This window comes from Nelumbo nucifera, chromosome 8 (genome assembly GCF_055504915.1).
Source record: "Nelumbo nucifera cultivar China Antique chromosome 8, China Antique-T2T, whole genome shotgun sequence".
Classification (NCBI taxonomy): domain Eukaryota; kingdom Viridiplantae; phylum Streptophyta; class Magnoliopsida; order Proteales; family Nelumbonaceae; genus Nelumbo; species Nelumbo nucifera.
The window spans coordinates 33,180,305-33,200,719 of NC_142656.1; the positions used below are offsets into that span (position 1 = coordinate 33,180,305).

The following is a 20,415-nucleotide window of genomic DNA, read 5'->3' on the forward strand; positions in this document are numbered from 1 at the left end:
GCATGGTCCATGATGACAGATTGCTCCTATTTTCAATATAGCAAGTCTAAGACCTAAAATGTTGCTTGTGTTTATTGAGAAATAGCATGTTGAACATAAAAATCCATTGGAAAAACAAACTTCTGTACATATGTTGGGAAGTACTTCTGTACAAGTCTAAGACCTAAAATGTTGCTTGGATTCTTATAAATCCAAAAGTACTTCTTTCATACTTATTTTGGTTAATATGAGGCATTTGTTTGGATAGCTTTAATATTTACAGAGGAGTTTAATTCTGTTTGCCTTGTTTTCAATCTGGTCTTCCAAATTCCTTATTCCAGGGTAGTTGAAATGCAAGAGATCATTGATCAACAGGTTGCTGAGGAAGCAGCTGAGGCTGAAGGGGAAGATGACATGGCAGCAATTGCAAATCCTCGTAGATCTGACAAGTAATTTCTTGGAGATGATATCCTTAACATATTTATACTGAATGTTATAGTGTCTGGAGCTTCTCCAATTTTGTTTTGGTGATAGTTACTCTATTTTCTGCAGAAAATCAACAAGGCAGATGGCTTCTTCTAAAAGCTTGACACAACATAAATCGAAAATTCAGGGGAAAGGTTACAAGGATAAATGCTATGAGCACATTGGGAAAGCAGTTGAAGAACGATTTAACAAGTTGTTGACAGAGGTTTTTTTTTCTCCTTTTGTTCACATTTAATCTGCAATGTGTTATTGATTGGAAAAATATTTTGGTCTCCTAGTTTGGCATTACTTTTTTTTTTCTAATTGTGCTTCATCCATACAGCTTGTTTTTGAGGACCTAAAAGCTGCTTTGGAGGAAGCTCGAATGGTAAGCACAGTTGCTACCCAAAAATGCTTAGTATTTTCTTTTGTCAAACTCTCTTTCCGGGGAAGATTTTTTTTTTGTAGAATCATAAATGCTCTGAATCGTTGTAAGCCATAAGTTCATAAAAATGTCAGAATGACTACTTGCCTAATAATGACAGGTTTCTCTCTTTCCTTGGTCCTCATTTGAGGTCCAAACCCCTTCTATAAGATTTTTCCACACTTTCTCCTGCTTAATCACTTGATTTCTGTGAGAATCTCTAATCTCCCAAAGGGTATTCTTCTGAGTAATTGCTCAGTTGTTTTAAAAATTTACTTGATTCTGAATAAGAAAGGTCATAAACTGGGAGAACAATGTAAGATGCTGTTGTTGGATTTGGATTAGCCATTACTGCATATAGCTGTCTTAGAGGTGGAAATGTGCTTCAAATGACAAGCATATCATCTGGATTTTAGATGCTGAAAATAGTAATGGTCAGTGATAGAATCTGCTAGAGATTTGATACAACTATTGAATTTCCCCCTCAAATCTCTTTTTCTTTTTTTTTTGAGAAAAAGGTGACTTTCATTCACAAAGGAATGGGAAGGATAATCTAGTTCTTGGTTTGTTTGTATTTATTTTTGGATTATAATGTCAAATCTCTCATTTGATGACAACTAGGTTGCTCCTTTCCATTTTTCTAAGTAATATAGCTTTACTATTCTACTGTTGATATGAATAGGCCATTAGCTGAGATCTTTATTCCAACAAGTCCTTACAAGCCTCTCCATACTCATTTCTAACTCCATTTTATTGATGCTTTGACTCTTAGATTGGGGATGAACTTGGAGATATATACGATTATGTGGCTCCTTGTTTTCCTCCAAGGTTTGTACATTAGGATAACTTTTCACTTTATGGTTTGAATTAGCTATTCCTTATCCATTTCTAGAGGTTTATAGGAAGCTTTTAAGAAAATATCATTTTCCATTATTTAACATGTATTTTTTAAGAAAGAGTTGCTTCATTAAGAACATAAGCAAGCTGCACAAGAATAAATAGACAAACAGCCCAACTGAAAGTCTTCTTGGGCATAATGTTGTTACTACACAAAAAAAGACCTTAAAACCCCTAATTTATTTAAACTATCAGATGTAAATCTGTCCTTCAACTGTCATATAAAAACTGATTAAAAACAGAAAAGAGTGAGAGAGAAAAGAGGATTACAGCAGAATAGAAGAAGACAGAGAAGAATAAGAGAGTCTGATGGCTTCATCTCTCCCTCACTAATCTTTTATTAATCTTAATTAACTAGGCTAATTACAAGTCTGCCCTTTAAGTGGGCAGCCAGCTAAGCAAGAACTTAAAAAAATTAAAAAGAGGTTAACATACCCATGAAGAAAAGGCCCATTAACACATAAAACAAATAGAACGCTGCTTAAACATAAAACAAATATTAGGGCCCATTCGGCCCAGTCTCTCTACACTCCCCCTCAAGCTGAGCATAGATATCAATCATGCCTAGTAGACCTGTTCATGGACTGGGCTCTGGCTTCGCTTTAATTTGAACGGGGCCCGACCCGAAGCCCGAGCCCGACACAGTGTAAGTCAGGCCTGAAGCCCGGCCTGTGAATAGGTCCAATGCCCAACTTGCTTATATAGGGTGTTAGCTTTCCTTTTGGAACACCTTTGGTCAAAACATCAGCCAATTGCTCTTTTGAAGCAATAAATGGCAAGCAAACTTCCCCTGAAGCAACTCTCTCCCATATAAAATGTCTATCAACCTCTATGTGCTTAGTTCTGTCATGCTAAACAGAATTATGTGCAATGTTGATAGTTGCTTGGTTGTCATAGTAGGGTATCATTGGCTTTTCATAGTCAATACCCAACTCTTCCAAAAGTGATCTCAGCCACAATAATTCTGACACTGCATGTGCCATTGCCCTGTACTCTGCTTTAGTTGAGGATCTAGCTATTACAAACTTTTTCTTACTCCTCCATTTGACAATGTTCCTTGCCACCAAATCACAATATCCTGAGGTGGATCTCCTATCATCAATACATCCGGCCCAGTCGGCATCAGTGTATGCTTCCAGCTTCATGTGTCCATGCTTGGAAAACATAATACCTTTCCCTGGAGTGCCTTTCAAGTAGCACAAAACTCTTCCTATAGTTGCTAAATGTGTATCTTTGGGAAAATGCATAAACTGACTAATAACACTCATTGCATAGGAAGTATTTGGCTGAGTCATGCAGAGATATAACAACTTCCCAAGTAGTCTCTGGAACACTCCCCTATCAGACAACAGTTCACCATCGAAATAGCAGAAAGCTTACGGTTTAGGTCTATAGGGGTGGAAGTTGGTTTAGCACCAAGTTTACCATTTCTGCAAGGAGGTTAAGAACATAGTTGCGTTGAGAAATGAAGATACCATCCTTAGATCTAGTAACTCCAATTCCAAAGAAATATCTGAGATCCCCCAAATTTTTTATCTCAAATTTAGTGTTAAGAAATCTTTTGAGTTTAATCACTTCTTGAGTGTCATTACCAGTAACCACAATGTCATCAACATAAACAATTAGAAAGGTCACCAAAGAGGTATTTTTCTTCACAAACAAAGTATGGTCAGATTGAGTCTGTGTATAACCAAAAGAAATAAGGGCAGCTCTGTATCTCTCAAACTAGGCTCAAGGGGACTGTTTGAGACCATAAAGAGACTTTTTCAATTTACACACCTTCCCTTGCATTTCCTTTCCATACACCCTTGGAGGTAAAGACATATAAACCTCTTCATGTAGGTTTCCATTTAAGAAGGCATTTTTAACATCAAACTGGTGAAGGGGCCAATTAAAAGTAGCAACTAGATACAACAAAACTCGAACCGACATCTCGAACCGAAATCATTTTAGCCACAGGAGCAAAAGTCTCAAAGTAATCAATATCATACATCTGAGTGTAGCCTTTAGCAACCAATCGAGCCTTAAGCCTCTCAATAGTGCCATCATAATGATACTCAATAGTGAATACCCATTTACAACACTGGTTCTTTCATTTCAAGAAAGTCCACAATATCCTAGGTATGGTTCTTATGCAAAGCATCTAGCTTAATCATCATAGCATCCCTCCATTCAGGTTTGGACAAGGCTTCTAGTATAGACCTGGGAATCACATAGGTAGAAATAGTGGCAAGAAAAGAATAATAGGTAGGGGATAGAAGGCTATAGGATAGGTGTTTAGAGATATAATGTGTTGTACACTTCCGCTTGCCTTGCGAAGGGCAATAGGAAGGTCAAGGTCTGGGAAGGTAGTAGATTGGTCAAATGAAGGCTAGCTTGTTACCTCAGTAGTGATGCGAGGTGCAAGAGGCTCTATTGAAGGAGTGGAAATAACATGCCCATGCCTAAATCAGTGTCTTTGGTATCACCTTTGGACAATATGATGGGAAGGAAATATAGGAGGATGAGCTAGGGGAGGAAGGGGAGCAGGAACATGTGAAGTAGACATAGTGGAAGGAGAGACAACAAAAGAAGATGAGGAACAACTGAAGACATAGCAAATGGCTCCTCAAAATGCTCTCTCTCAGGAGAAATACCAAAGGTCTCAACTATTTTAACATCCCTAGAGACAAAGTGGGTGCCACGAACCTGATCAAAACAACAATATCCCTTCTGTGTGGAGGCATATCCTAGGAAGACACACTTATGTGCCTTATCCTCAAATTTGTGTCTCTAATGATTATGAACATGCATATAGCAGGTGCACCCAAAAACTCAAAGGGGAAGAGAAAAGAGATCCTCATCCGGAAAGAGAAGGCTAAATGGGGTTGTGAAACCCAGAACCTGGGAAGGAATATAGTTAATTAAATATGTGGTAGTAAGGACAACATCCCCCCAAAATTTAATAAGAGCATGAGACACAAAAATGAGGCATTTAGCAACCTCAACCACATGGCGGTTCTTCCTTTTCGCCACTTCATTCTATTGTGTAGTGTAGGAATAAGAACTTTGATGAATAACCCCACATGTCTCAAAGTAGGATGAAAAGTTCATATCAAAATATCCCTTAGTATTATCAGATCAGAATATTTTGATCCGGGTGTTAAACTGGGTAAGCATAAGTTTGTGAAACTTTTGCACTATAGTTGGTACTTCATCCCGGGATCTCATGAGATAAATATAATAAGAATAATCATCAATAAAGGATAAAATACTTGTAACCCCCCATAGTAGGCATATGATATGGTCCCCACACATCAGTGCAAGAGGCTCTGTTGAAGGAGTGGAAATAACTTGCCCATGCCTGAATCTTTGTCTTTGATATCACCTTTGGACAATAGGATGGGAAGGAAATAGAGGAGGATGAGCTATGGGAGAAAGGGGAGTAGGAACATGTGAGGTAGGCATAGTGGAAGGAGAGGCAACAGAAGAAGATGACTCAACAGAAGACTCAAAAGGAATTAGAAGAGGAACAACTGAAGACATAGCAAATGGCTCCTTAGAATGCTCCCCCTCAGGAGAAGTACCAAAGGAGTAGAATCAACTAATGTGACATCCCTAGAGAGAAAGCGGGTGCCACGAAATTGATCAAAACAACAATATCCCTTCTGTGCGGAGGCATATCCTAGGAAGACACATTTATGTGCCTTAGGCTCAAATTTGTGTCTGATGATTATGAACATGCATATAGAAGGTGCACCCAAAAACTTAGAGAGTAAGAGAAAAGAGATCCTCATCTGGAAAGAAAAGGCTAAACGGGATTGTGAAACCCAGAATCCAAGAAGGAATACGGATAATTAAATATGTGGCAATAAGGACAACATCCCCCCAAAATTTAATAGGAACATGAGATGCTAAAAGGAGGCATCTAGCAACCTCAACCACATGGCAGTTCTTCCTTTCCGCCACTCCATTCTATTGTGAAGTGTAGGAACATGAACTCTAATTAATAACCCCAAAGTTTTCATAGTAGGATGAAAAGTTCTTCTGAAAATATCCCTTAGCATTGTTGGATCGGAATATTTTGATTCGGGTGTTAAACTGGGTAAGCATAAGTTCATGAAACTTTTGCACAATAGCTGGTACTTCATCCCGGGATCTCATGAGGTAAATCCAAATATAACGAGAATAATCATCAATAAAGAGAATAAAATACTTGTAACCTTCCATAGTAGGCAAATGATTTGTGGCCCCCACACATCGGAGTGCACAATATGAAAAGGAGAAATAGATCTTTTATTGCTTACTGAATAAGAATGTTTACAATGCTTCGCAAGTTCACATGACTCAAAGCAAAAAAAGGTAAATGACCAAACTGTAAATGACATAACATGACTCTATCAATAGGCTCTGACAAAACAGACTCCAAGGCTACTCCATTAGGTGGTTCAAGGCTCCTATCAGGTGTGTCTAACAAATATATTCCACTCGCCTCATTGCCACTCCCAATCATCCTCTGAGGTTTCAGGTCTTGAAAAACACAATGGGTAGGAAAAAAGGTTATGCTACAATTCATGGATTTAGTCAAGCTACTAACAAATAAAAGGTTGGTATTATGCTTGGGGACATGAAGAACATAAGATGACAAGAGTGTTAGAGGCGTTGATATCTCCTTTGCTAGAGATGGGAGCAAGAGACCCATCAGCAAGGGATATCTTCTCTCTACTGGAGAGAAGCTGACTTATATGGGGCTGCATAGAGTTGAGCAACCATCCAATCATTGTGTAGTTCTCCCACATCCATTTCTCATATGCAGGTTTTACTTTACTACTTGTGAGATACCCTAGTTTACCTCTACTGCAAACATAAATCTGTATAGACTGTGCCCATGCTAGATAATTGGTTCCATCTAGTTTAATTGTGGTCACTCCAGTCAAAAAGGAATCTATTGGATCAACCCCAAATACCGACATCTGCTTCATTTCACATCCAGATTGCTCCATTGATCAAATGAATAAAAAACTAGTTTTTCAGTCTTTATAGACCTAACTGAGGTCAGTACAGTACCTGAAGACTCAAAAACTAGGGTTTCATTGTACTCGGTTGTGGGGGAGGAAGAGGGAAGAGGTATTCGCTCCTATTAGAGCTTCCCAACCTTCAAATCTGAACTGCACACTTCTGGGGATCAAAATACACCTCCCAAGCCCTGAGCGCCACACCCAATCCTTCTCCTTAACCTGTAACTTGACAACTCCCTAGTTGGCTAGGGTTTTGGGCAGAAAAATTATAGCTTCACTTGGCAATTTTCAGCCAGATTCTAACTCTCCAATCCTCTACCAACTAGGCAAATAATTCTTTGATTGATCAGCAACTTATCTTTCCATACACTCTTCTTATCAAAGGGTGTATGGGAAAAAAAGGAAAAAACAAAAGGAGGAATAACTGTTCTGATTCTGCTACCAAGATGTAAATCTATCCTTCAAACCTGATATAAAAACTGATTAAAAACAGAAAAGAGAGAGAGAAAAAAGGATTACAGCAGAATAGAAGAAGAAGATGGAGAAGAAGAAGAGAAAGGAGAAGAGAGTTGATGGTTTCCTCTCGCCCTTCACTAATTTTTTATTAATCTTAATTAACTAGGCTAATTACATGTCCACCCTTTAAGTGGGCGGCCAGCTAAGCAAGAACTTAAAAGAAATTAAAAAGAGGTTAACAGGCCCATGAAGAAAAGGCCCATTAATAAAAAATAGAACAAATAGAACACTGCTTAAACATAAAACAAATATTAGGGCCCATTCGGCCCAGTCTCTCTACACTATCAACAATAAGATTAAGCTCTCTTGGGATCCATTGGATCTGGACATTCATCTGAGAGAGAATTTCTCTAATTTCATTTGAACTTTTATTTTCACTTCAAAGTTTCAATGTGGTGTCACCACAGTATAAATTGCCATCTTATCATTAGATTTTTTTTTGCCTTTACTAATCCTTTTTCATGTGCATTATGAATAGTTTAATCTAGTAAGTTCTTTTATCAAATCGATGATTGGCCCAAAGCCCAACCATGGCTCAGCCATAAAATTAAATGCTAAGTAAATGAATCCTGACAGCAAAGAAAACCAACCCAAGACACCATGCACCCCTGATAATAGTGACTTTTCCAAGTCACTGTTTCTGATCCTTTAGTCATGCCACTATCAATTTACAGTCACCTTTAATTTGCAGTCTGTCATAGTTTAGGTCTCTAGAAATTTGTAACCCTTGCAAATCAGCTTGGAGCTCAGCATACACCTAGCAATTTGTAACTCTTTTCAAACTTCTCTTTTGATGATATATGGAGAAATTGGGAAAGTGTAGCAAGAAGTTCTGTTGTGAACTACAAACCAGTTATAGTTTGGAGCTCCCCAGAAGAAGGTTTTATTGAGCTAAATTTTGATGGAAGCCGTGATATAGGAGTGATCAGAAATACTGAAGGAAACATTCTTGTATTTTCAGGTCCTGTTGATGTAGAGGATTCGGTGAATGCTGAGCTCCAAGCTGTTTTGCAAGGGTTACAAATTGCTAGAGGCCTAAACTATGACAGACTGCAAATTGAAGGTGACTCTAAATTGATAGTGGCATGGCTAAAGGATCAGAAACAGTGGCTTGGAAAAGTCACTGTTATCAGGGGTGCATGGTGTCTTGGGTTGGTTTTCTTCTTTGCTGTCAGGATTCATTTACTTAGAATTTTATTTTATGGCTGAGCCTTGGCCACCAATCGTCCATTTGGTAAAAGAACTTACCAGAAACCAGATTCACTTCAGAAGATTTTGCCCAATCTATAGCCCTATTTACTACATATTCCTACATTAACTTTACCTCTTCTTTCTTTTATCTTTGAAAATTCTGCTATTCCTTTCTTCCCATTCCGTCCAAACCAGTGCAGCCCAAGCACATCTCCACATAACTTTACCTCTTCTCTTCAGCCAATTGAAGGTTGTAGGGTCAAAAAGGCTACCGATCTGCAGGGTTACACTCCACCTGTTACCAAAAATACCAAAACTCTTTTCCCAGATGCCTACAACAAAAGGGCAGGAGATTAGAATATTTTAGCAACTTTCTCCATTTTCTTTGCAATGGGTATTCCAGTGTGGAGAGATACACAGATGAGGCCTTTTTTGCAAGACATCCATAGTGTTAAATTTTTCCATGAAAGACTTCTCAATGTAAAGCTCCAACCTTGGGAGGAATGTGTTTGGACCAAATTTCTTTCAGAGGACAAGGCTGAGGGGGTAGGGTTGGAACAGAAAGCGGAGAAGAAAGAGTCACAGGAGAACACTCCCTTAGGATGAGGAGTCCAAATGCGATCATCTGGCTTTAGACAAATCCAGAAAAAACAGAATAAAGTTGAATATTACCAATCAAAAAGTTTGCAGATCCCCAAATTGGTTGGGACAATTGGGAAGATTGGCCATTCTCTTAGCCTAATCATGGATTAAGAAAAAAGGGGAAAGAAGCCAAAATTTACATCTTCCTTGTCAATAAGGATGGTGGTGGAGATCACTTTTTTTTTATCTTATTCTTTGGGTGATTTCTTAATTTCTTATCACCCTTTATTGTACTTTTTTTTTTCTTTTAATGAATGTTTATTTATTATCACAAAGGCAGCCTTCTGTTCCAGTTTTCATACACTTTTTCTATACCATAATTGAATCTTGGTAATCAACCATAAAATTAAAATCATCCTGCATGAATGATCTGATATTGTTTTGCTTGCTCTTGATTTGTTTTCTCATGCTGGCAGATATGAAATTTTCCAGCTCATGGTTAATCTTTACACAGAAAGGTTTATTCAGATGCTCAGACTGCTTAGTGATAGGGCAAATTCACTGTCAAATATTGAAATTTTGAAGGTATTCCTATCTGTGCTTTTTTTTTATGCTTGCTTATGTTATAACTTATAAATCCTCTTTTTATGTCAAACATGTGAACTGACAAGGATTAGTCCCCTGAGGGACAGCTTCTGTTCTTTTCTTCCCTAAATCAATTAAGCAGTGTCTGTAAGCATTACAGATGCACAATAAATTCTTGCTCTCAAATGAGTGAACATCCTTAATGATACCTTTGTTGCATCTTAGAGCATAGTACCCTATATTTAGATTTCTTTCATTAGCAATATTTCTCCTCCAAAGGCCCTCCATTGTGCTTGATTTCTTAGTGGTAATGATATATTATTACTTGCATTGACAATAACATCCAACTCTTGGATTTGGTATAAGTCCATTTGCCAGTTGTAAATCACACCTGAAATAATTCCCTAGCTGACGGTTTAGCTAAACAAGGGGCAGAAAGGGATTCATTGTTTTGGGCTAAGCTGTAACGTTAGTGTCTTTGTATTTTCTTTTTTCCTTTCTTGAAGCTCTTTGTGACTCTTGGAAGATAAGTGTGTTTGTCTTCCACTTGTAAATTTTCTACTGATGAATTAATGAAAGTGTTATTGATAAAAAAAAAATCACACCTGAAATAATCTGAATGAAAAGATAAGAAACATGAGAAAGGAAGGAGATTGAAAGAGAGAGAAGTGATGGAAGAAAATGGAAGAAAAGGAAGAAGAAGAGAGAGTAGTTCAAAACCTCTCTTCACCCCCCAATGATCTCTTTTATTCTTTTGTTGTAAATCACACCTGAAATAATCTGAATTAAAAGAAAAGAAACATGAGAAAGGAAGGAGATTGAAAGAGAGAGAAGTGATGGAGGAAGAAAATGGAAGAAAAGGAAGAAGAAGAGAGTAGTTCAAAACCTCTCTTCAGCCCCCAATGATCTCTTTTATTCTTTTGTTGTAAAAAATAAGGACAATTACATGAGTTCCCTTAGTAGGGCGTCCATCACTAAAGACAGCAATAGAAAAGAATAAAAAAAGAGAAAACAGGCCCATAACTAAGGCCCACTACCTACTAACACAAGTCATAAACATAACTTAAAGAAATATAAAGGAAGTAAGGCCCATTTGTCCCATTATCTCTTCATGCTTCAATTGGTGAGGATGTGATAATTGCATTATTCTTATATTTCTGTGATTAAACTTGGTAAAAGAATGTAATGAAGGACTGGCACAAAAAGTGAGCAAAACTTAATGCACATTAGTGATTGAAGGTCTTCAAAGGCTCGGGTTTCAATTAGAGGAGGTTAGAATAGGTCTTAACAAAATGGATGGGTTTAACTGGATTAATATGGCCGGAATTGAAATTGAAGGTAAATTTCCTGGGAATAAAAAGGGCTATAGTGCTAGAGTAACACCTGAGGTTATGTTTGGAAGTGGTTTATTTACTTTAGATGATTAATTATCAGGCAATAAGCATCCACCTAACAACACATTTTTCTTTCACTAGTTCTAGTCAGATGCTTCTTGACTAATTCGTTTTAAGTTGGATTGTTTCTGCACTGTTTTTATTATTCTTTTTTTTTTATTTCGGCATCACTATTTTTTTTGCTAAGAATGCTTGGTTCAAGTTCCTTCAATTAGACTTTATGATCTTATATTGAGCACTTATATATTGAGTGCCCTTAGAGTTTCTGCATTACTAGTCAGATGCTTCTTGACTACTTTGTTTCCTTTCTTATTCAACCCTATTCTTGCTTGCAGGTAACTGGTTGGGTTGTTGAATACCAAGAAAATTTGATCGGGCTTGGAGTTGACGATTCTTTAGCACAAGTTTGTTCTGAGAGTGGTGCAATGGATCCCCTGATGAACTCATATGTTGAACGAATGCAAGCCACAACACGAGTAACTGCTAACCATTTTATCCAATTGATTGTGCTTGTGTATGATCAATGCACATATTGTGTTATCTTTTTTTATTCAACTATCAACTATTTCCTTTTCTGTTGTAGAAATGGTACTTAAATATTTTGGAGGCTGACAAGGTACAGCCACCAAAGAAAACAGAAGATGGGAAGCTATATACCCCAGCTGCTGTTGATTTATTTAGGATCTTAGGAGAGCAAGTCCAAATTGTTCGTGATAACAGCACAGATGTCATGCTCTACCGGATTGCTTTGTCACTTATTCAGGTAAGTGCAGGTTTACTAGATTGATGCCTATTTTGTGCATTAGTATTTACCTGCCCTATGATATTTTCATGTGCTTTTAGTATATGTTGCTTTTACTCTGGATGTACAGTTCAAGATTCCAAATTACACATTTGATTATGTCTAAATGGGCTCTTGATTTTTGTTCAATTTTAAGTTCATGTATTTTCAATTTCAATCGTGTGGAAACTTGTCATATTGTTTCCTCGTGATTTTCTCTCAGTTTTGTCTCTTGCTCATCTACAGGTAATGATTGATTTTCAAGCAGCTGAAAGGAAGAGACTAGAAGAACCAGCTTCTGAAATTGGTTTAGAGCCATTGTGTGCAATGGTTTGTAGATTTCTTGAATCTGTAGCATACTTGGAGAGTAGTTGGTGATTTAATATGAATAAACCAATCTATATTTTATGCCTTTTGCATTGTGACAGATTAACAATAACCTCCGCTGTTATGACCTTGCAATGGAGCTTAGTAATAGCACGACAGAATCTCTTCCACAGAACTATGCTGAGCAGGTCTTGGAATTTCTATCCTTTTCACATGTTTCATGAGTTCACGTCGTCAATAATCAATTTTTAAGCTCCTCTAAATTTTATTCATGGATAAATCATTTAAAATTTTACTTTTAATTGTTAACACTGTAATACTTCACTAATTTATAAAAAGAAAGGCGATGTATACTGTTAGAATAATGTTAAAATAACTTAGTTGCAGATGTTAGGGCCTGTTTGGTTAATTAAAGTGTTTTTTATTTCGTTTTTTATTTCTGTTATGTCTGTTATTGTACTCAGGGGCACAAGGGTCTTTTTCCTTGTTATTTCTGTCGCCCTATATATAGTAAAATAAAAGACTGGCGCCGTCAGTACTGTTACATTGCAAAACCTTCTCTTTTCTCTCCTCTCTTCTCTTCTCTTCTCTTCTTCTTCTCTTCTCTTCTCTTCTCTTCCTCTTATCTCTGGCCGGCCACACTGCCAAGATGGTATCAGAGCGGGAATGCTGATTAAAAGAGAGCAGATCGATCAACCCTACTGTCAAGAGAAGATCGATCAACCCAAAGAACAGATCGAACAAACTAGCAGAACAGAAATCTGATTCTGGACTACAAAATAGCTATAACTGGTACAGTTCTCCCTATTTTTCTCTTCTTTACCCTCCTTGGTCATGTGCCGAGGAAAACCCTATGAATCTGGGGCAGCTGAATGCTGTCGAACCTGTGTAACCCCAGTTTTCTTGGATCGTGTGATCCTGTTCATGTGTTAAGACAACTGTAGGTCAAGGATGACCTGTCTTCTCAATGGTTTGAGTTGACTATAAGTAAGAAGGATCTCTCCTGCTGATTAGTGGCTGTTAGACATTCTGGAATTCTGGTAGGTGGGGACTGTTAAAACTATACAGGTCTGAAATCTGCCAAATATTACCTCAGTTTTTGTCCGGAATTTGGTACTGTTTGTGCTCAACCTGGTTGTTAAACCCAAGTGTGTGGGTGTGAACTGAGTGGAGCATTGTTTTGTGGAGTAAGGAGGGGTCCTAAGTCCGGTGTTTGGGACTGATTAACTGCTTGACCATGTCGACTGAGAATTCTACTACTTCAGAGATCTCAGGGAGCCACAATGGAGTGAGTGGGGGAATGAATATGAGCTTTCCCATGGCTGTTATTCCCTTTGATGGTCTGAATTACCTTGAGTGGTCTAGGGGAATAAAACTCTACATCACTGCTAGGGGGAGAATAGGATACATCAATGGGAGAGTAAAGGAACCGAAGTATGGAAGTGCTGAGCATGATAGGTGGAACCGAGAGAACAGTATGGTGATGTCTTGGCTCTTGGTTTCAATGCTGCCACAAGTAAGGAAGACCTTTATGTGGGCCGAAACTGCTTGTGATATATGGGAACAAGCGAAGTCCACTTATTCAGAACAGAGACACTATGCCAAGATATATCAACTACAAGCTGAATCTTCTACTTGCAAGCAGGGGGAGAGGAGTCTCTCGATGTACTATTCTGATTTGACATCAATATGGAAAGAACTTGATCACTATCAGAATGTGAATTGGAAGTGTGATGAAGATGCAAAGGTTTATAAGTCACTTGTATCACAACAACGAGTGTTTGCCTTCCTCCTAGGGCTGAATCCGTCATATGAGGCCATCGGGGTACAGATCTTGGGTAGTAAAGACTTGCCATCAGTCCAGGAGGTGTATGCCTTGGTGTAGTCAAAAGAAAGCAGAAGAAGTGTGATGAATGGTGTAGAAGGGGAGTCAGTTGCCCTAGCTGTCCGTGGAAATTCAGATACAAATGTTGGAGGTGGCTTTAAAAGGGGTGACACTCAGAAAAAATCAGAAGATAAAAGCAAGCTTTGGTGCACTCACTGCCAGAAGACACGACACACGAAAGATACATGTTGGGATCTCCATGGAAAACCTAAATGGGCACAGGATTTGGGTAAGAAGTCAGCACTGGATCAGGGCAAGAAACCAGGCCAGCAGAATAAAAAAAGGTATAACTCAGCTAATATGGCATCGACAGAGACTAGTCCTTCCGTAGCTCAGGAGAGACATCCCGGTTCTGACCCTAAGGAAGATATTATCAACTCCTTCCGTGAACATTTGGAATTGTATGGTAGGACTCTCCGCCAGGTGGATTCTGGGCCTACTCCTACCTCATTTGCGTCTACATCAGGTAATGCCACAACCTTCCATGTGTCATCTCATACTACTGATTCTCCTTGGATTATTGACTCCGGAGCCTCAAATCACATGACCGGTAAGTCAAATTTGTTTCAGACATATAACCTTCTCTCTAGGAGAGATAAGGTCAGATTGGTTGATGGTTCTTTTTCTACCATAGCTGGCCGAGGCACCATACCTCTCCCACTTGGCCTTACTCTTCCTAATGTCCTGCACGTTCCGAAATTACCTATTAATTTGTTGTCCATTAGTAGTCTTACTCACTCTTTGAACTGCTCAGTCACTTTTTTTTCGTTTTCATGTGTGTTTTAGGATTTGACCTCGGCGAAGACGATTGGTAGAGGAAGCATGGTGGGTGGTCTCTACGTGTTGGAGAATAATGCTGGATTAGTGGCGATTGAGTCCACAAGTTCGTCAAGTGAGAGTCAGGCCTATTTTTGGCATAGTCGTTTAGGTCATCTTTCTTTTGAGTCATTAAAAGTTATGTTCCCCAAGTTGTTTGAGTCCTTGTCAGTGAGTCAGTTACAGTGTCAAACTTGTCAGTTGAGTAAGCATTGTAGAAGTTCTTTACCTTTACGAAATAAAAGATCTGAATTTCCATTTCATATTGTTTATTCTGATGTTTGGGGCCCTGTTACTCAACCTACTGCGGCTGGCTATAAGTATTTTGTTACTTTGATTGATGATTATTCTCGATACACTTGAGTTTACCCTATGTGATCTCGAGATGAAGTGCCACAAATTGTGAAAGATTTTCAACGCATGGTGTTCACTCAATTCCAAACGGAAATTCATATCTTCTAGTCGGACAATGCAAAGGAATATTTCCATAGTGATCTCACAGAGTTCTTTGCTTCGAGTGGGTCACTTCAGCGAAGCTCTTGTGCCAGGACACCCCAACAAAATGGTGTGGCTGAACGAAAAAACCATCACCTTCTTGAAGTTGCTCGTGGCTTGCTGATTCATATGAATGTGCCAAGACAGTTCTGGATGGATGTAGTATTGTGTGCGACATATATCATCAATCGCATGCCCTCTCGGCTACTAGAGTATAAGGCCCCACATCAACTCTTGTTCCCTACAGCCCCGCTGTCCACCATTCCGATGCGTGTTTTTGGGTGTCGTTGTTTTGACCACAACCTGTCACCTACTCGTGGTAAACTTGACCCTCGGGCTATTCCTTGTGTTTTTCTTGGTTACCCTTCATCTCAAAAGGGGTATCGTTGCTATGATCCCATTGCTCGCAAGTACTATGTTTCCATTGATGTTTCATTCTTTGAGAGTCAACCGTTCTTCTCGGTTTCTCCTCAAGGGGAGAGTAGGGTTGAGGAGAAACAGGCGACGACTCAGATTCAACTACCTCCTTTACTCGATCCTCCTCCGTTCCGGGTTTTTCACCGTCGCCATAAGAGCCAGTAGAGTTCAAGAGCCGTGGAGCCGGACACTATGCAACCAACATCATCGGATTCACCCGAGGCAGATCCGTCTCATCAGCCAGGTACACTTGCTCCCATTGCTCCTTTAAATGTTGATTCCCCTGTCACCAATGATCTTAATATTCCTATTGCTAATAGAAAGGGTGTTAGATCTTGTACCACTAATCATCCTATCTCTAATTTTGTGTCCTATGAGCATGTTTCACCTTCGTACCGTGCCTTTCTCTCTTTTGTGGATAGTGTCCTCGTTCCTAAGACCGTGGCAGAAGCTTTGTCAAAACCTGAATGAACAGATGCAATGCAGGAAGAAATTGATGCCTTACACAAAAATGGTACTTGGGAGTTGGTAGATCTTCCTGAAGGGAAGGAACCAGTGGGGTGCAAGTGGGTGTTCACAGTGAAACACAAAGCTGATGGAACTGTTGAAAGGTACAAGGCTAGACTGGTAGCAAGAGGCTTCACACAGATATATGGAGTGGACTATGCAGAGACTTTTTCTCCAGTAGCGAAGATGAACTCTATCTGGATTCTCCTTTCCTTGGTAGAAAATCTTGACTGGGATCTTCACCAATTGGACATCAAGAATGCCTTCTTGAATGGTGACTTGGAAGAGGAAGTGTACATGACCCAACCCCCAGGGTTCTGTGCCAAAGGCAGTGAACAAAAGGTGTGCAGGTTAAAAAAATCTCTATATGGGTTGAAACAATCACCTCGGGCTTGGTTTAGTAAGTTCCATTTAGCAGTCCAACAGATGGGATTCAAACAATGCCAGTCAGGTCATACCCTGTTTGTGAAAAGAGGTGAAGGTAAAATTGCAGCTCTTATTGTGTATGTGGATGACATAGTGATCACAGGAGATTGGGAGGCTGAAATCCAGAGACTAAAAAACTTCTTAGACACTAAATTTGAGGTGAAGGATCTAGGCCCCTTACGATACTTTCTTGGAATTGAAGTTGCCCGATCTCACAAGGGCATCTTTATTTCCCAACGGAAGTATGTACTAGATCTACTAGAAGATACAGGCAAGTTGGGGGTAAAACCATCTGATTCACCTATTGAACTTAATCACCATCTGGGAGACAGTCAGGGAGAGTTTTTGAAAGATGTAAAGATGTTCCAGAGACTCGTGGGGAGACTTTTGTATTTGTTTATGACCAGGCCTGATATTGCCTATGCAGTGGGTGTCCTTAGTCAATTCATGCACAGCCCGAGGACAACTCACTTTGAGGCTGTAGAGAGGATCTTGAGATATCTCAAGAAGTTTCCTGGAGCTGGTTTGTTGTTCCAGAAACACAGTCACTTAAAAGTTGAAGTATATACTGATGCAGATTGGGCAGGAGCAGTCAATGACCGAAAGTCTACTAGTGGGTATTGTGCCTTTGTAGGAGGAAACCTGGTCACATGGAGAAGCAAAAAACAAAGTGTGGTGGCTAGATCCAGTGCTGAAGCAGAGTATAGAGCGATGGCTCATGGGGTTGCGGAAATCATGTGGATAAGAAATCTGTTAGGTGAACTGGGTTTCGCAGTAAGCAATCCTACATCACTCTACTATGACAATAAAGCTGCCATCAATATTGCTGCTAATCCAGTTCTGCATGACAGGACAAAACACATTGAAGTGGACAAGCATTTTATCAAAGAGAAACTTGAAAGTGGAGAAGTGTGTACACCATATGTCAGCTCGGAAGAACAACTTGCAGATATCTTCACCAAAGGTCTTCATCATGTGCGGCACAAAGATTTGTGTGACAAGTTGGGCATGATTGACATCTATGCTCCAACTTGAGGGGGAGTGTTAGAATAATGTTAAAATAACTTAGTTGCAGATGTTAGGGCCTGTTTGGCTAATTAAAGTGTTTTTTATTTCGTTTTTTATTTCTGTTATGTCTGTTATTGTACTCAGGGGTACAAGGGTCTTTTCCCTTGTTATTTCTGTCGCCCTATATATAGTAAAATAAAAGACTGGCGCTGTCAGTACTGTTACATTGCAAAACCTTCTCTTTTCTCTCCTCTCTTCTCTTCTCTTCTTCTTCTCTTCTCTTCTCTTCTTCTTCTCTTCTCTTCTTCTTCTCTTCTCTTCTCTTCTCTTCCTCTTATCTCTGGCCGGCCACACTGCCAAGATATACAAACACTGGCTACATAACTTAAAGATTCCTTTTCTTTGATTACATATAACAATCGGGTCCCTATGAATAACCCCCAATATAACTGATCCCTGTTGATGCCCTGTTTTGCTAATGCATCTCCCATTTTGTTTATGACCACCTTTGTGTCCACATGAAAATGGTGTGCAGTTCCTTTGCTATATGTCTTTTTTCTCTCAAAGCATGCCTATTCATTAATGGTCCTGGGTTATTATGTTTGATCCGACAAATAATTACCTTTGAGTCCTCCACTATGAAATTGTTGTAGTTGATTTCCTTCTCTAATCTCAAACCATGGAGTTGTGCATATAATTCAGCCTTGGTTCAATATTCTTGGCCAATAGGTCTGCAATATATCACCAGGATTTCCCCTTTATGGTCCCTAAAAACTCCTCAATGCTTGAAGCTTCTAGATTGTCCAAACTCCAAATTACACCCATCAAAATTTAGTTTAACAAGGGTGTAGGTGGTAGAGACTAAAGAAATGTAGACACTATGCACTCCTCCCCACCAACAACCAAAAACTTGCTCTACAAACAGAAAAATCTCAATAACTGCATTCTTTTTCCTTCTCTTTGTCATCCTATTTAATCACCTTTGTTTTTTTTTAACATGAACAATGCTTCGTTTCCATCTAGAAGTATTTGCTATTAGTGACTAGGGAATTTTTGTTCCCCACAAAGTTTCTGTATATAGAACAATGATTATTACTAGTAGTGTAGAGAGTGTTTATGAGGAGACAGAAGAGAAAAAGAGAATGGGAGGAGAGAGGGGAGGAAAGAGTAAAGAGAATATGAAGGAGGGAATGAAAGAAGAGAGAGTTGGATAGAGGAGAGAGAAAATCTGAAGAGGGAGAAAAGGTGGTGGAGAGAGAGAGATGTGGTTGACCCAAACAGGTACTGATGACCCAACCTAAGCCAACCGACTTAAATCTACCAATTGCTTATACAGCCCATTCTGACCTGCCAACTAAATGGGTGGGTGGATTGGTAAGATAGCTTGGGTCAGAAATTGCCACCCCTATTTCAGGATCCCAAGATTGGCTGGGTGGGTGGATCAGCCCAACAATATCTAGATGTATAACAAGGAAAAAATAAGAAAAGGCTGTTCAGGAGAAGGAAGTGGAAGAAAAAAGGAGAAGAAATGGATCGGTAAGGTAGCTTGGGTCAGAAATTGCCACCCCTATTTCAGATGGATCCCAAGATTGGCTGGGTGGATGGATCAGCCCAACAATATCTTGATGTATAACAAGGAAAAAATAAGAAAAGGCTGTTCAGGAGAAGGAAGAAGGAAGTGGAAATAAAAAGGAGGAGAAGAGAGCTGAATCTTCCCTCTCTCATTCCCTTAATCATTATATTTGCTTGAAATAAAATAAATAGGAAAATTACATGGGTGCCCCTAGTTAGGCGGCTTACCCAAAGACCATAAGAAATAAAAAGTTTAAGGCCCATAGAGCCAACCCATTACAGTAGAAATAAAGAGGGAAAATAACTAAATAAAACTAAGGCCTATTCGGCCCAATCTCTCTACACTCCCCCTAAAACTGAGCATAGATGTCAATCATGCTCATCTTGCTTACATAGTGTTGGAGCTTCACCTTAGGTACTCCCTTGGTCAAGATAGCTTCTAGTTGTTCCTCTAAAGAGATGAGAGGGAGACACACTTCCCCTGAGGCCAGTTTCTCTCGTATTAAATGTTTGTCTACCTCAATGTATTTGGTTCTGTCATGCTGAACCGAGTTATAAGCAATGTTGATGACAACCTGATTATCACAATACAACATCAATGGCCTATCATAATGAAGTCCCATCTCTTCTAAGATAGATCTGAGTCAGAACAACTCCGACACCCCATGGGCCATAGGCCTATACTCTGCCTCAGCAGATCAAAAAACAACAGACTACTTCTTACTCTAGGAGACAATATTTCCAACACAATGGAACAATAACCAGATGTGGATCATCTGTCCTCTATACTACCTATCTGGTCAGCATATCATATACCTCTAACTTCATATTACCATGCTTAACACAATACCCTTTCTGCAGCAGCCATATGTGTGTCTCTAGGAGCATGCATAAACCGACTAATCACTCACAACATAGGAAATGTCTACATTTGTTGTACATAAGTATAGAAGCTTCCCCAATAATCTCTGAAACACTCCCCTGTTGGTCAAGAGTTTTCTATTATTAGTTGAGAGCTTATGATTTACATCAATAGGAGTGGAAGTAGGCTTGGCACCAAGTTTCTCGGTTTCAGTGAGAAGATACAACACATACTTTCTCTACAAGATGAAAAGCCCCTCTTTAGATCTAGCAACCTCAATGCTTAAGAA

At 39.2% G+C, this 20,415-nt stretch overlaps 1 protein-coding gene across 2 annotated transcripts in view; it reads left to right on the plus strand.

Annotated features, from left to right (window-relative positions):
• The window catches only part of SEC6, a 98,636-nt gene that overhangs the window by 49,244 nt on the left and 28,977 nt on the right, over positions 1 to 20,415 (plus strand). For both annotated transcript variants that reach the window (XM_010267142.2, XM_010267143.2), the window contains exons 10-18: positions 321 to 428; positions 532 to 670; positions 788 to 832; positions 1,641 to 1,696; positions 9,528 to 9,636; positions 11,366 to 11,506; positions 11,614 to 11,793; positions 12,058 to 12,141; positions 12,240 to 12,326. In XM_010267142.2, coding sequence (XP_010265444.1) covers positions 321 to 428; positions 532 to 670; positions 788 to 832; positions 1,641 to 1,696; positions 9,528 to 9,636; positions 11,366 to 11,506; positions 11,614 to 11,793; positions 12,058 to 12,141; positions 12,240 to 12,326 — 949 coding nt within the window. The remainder of the gene's footprint in view (positions 1 to 320; positions 429 to 531; positions 671 to 787; positions 833 to 1,640; positions 1,697 to 9,527; positions 9,637 to 11,365; positions 11,507 to 11,613; positions 11,794 to 12,057; positions 12,142 to 12,239; positions 12,327 to 20,415) is intronic.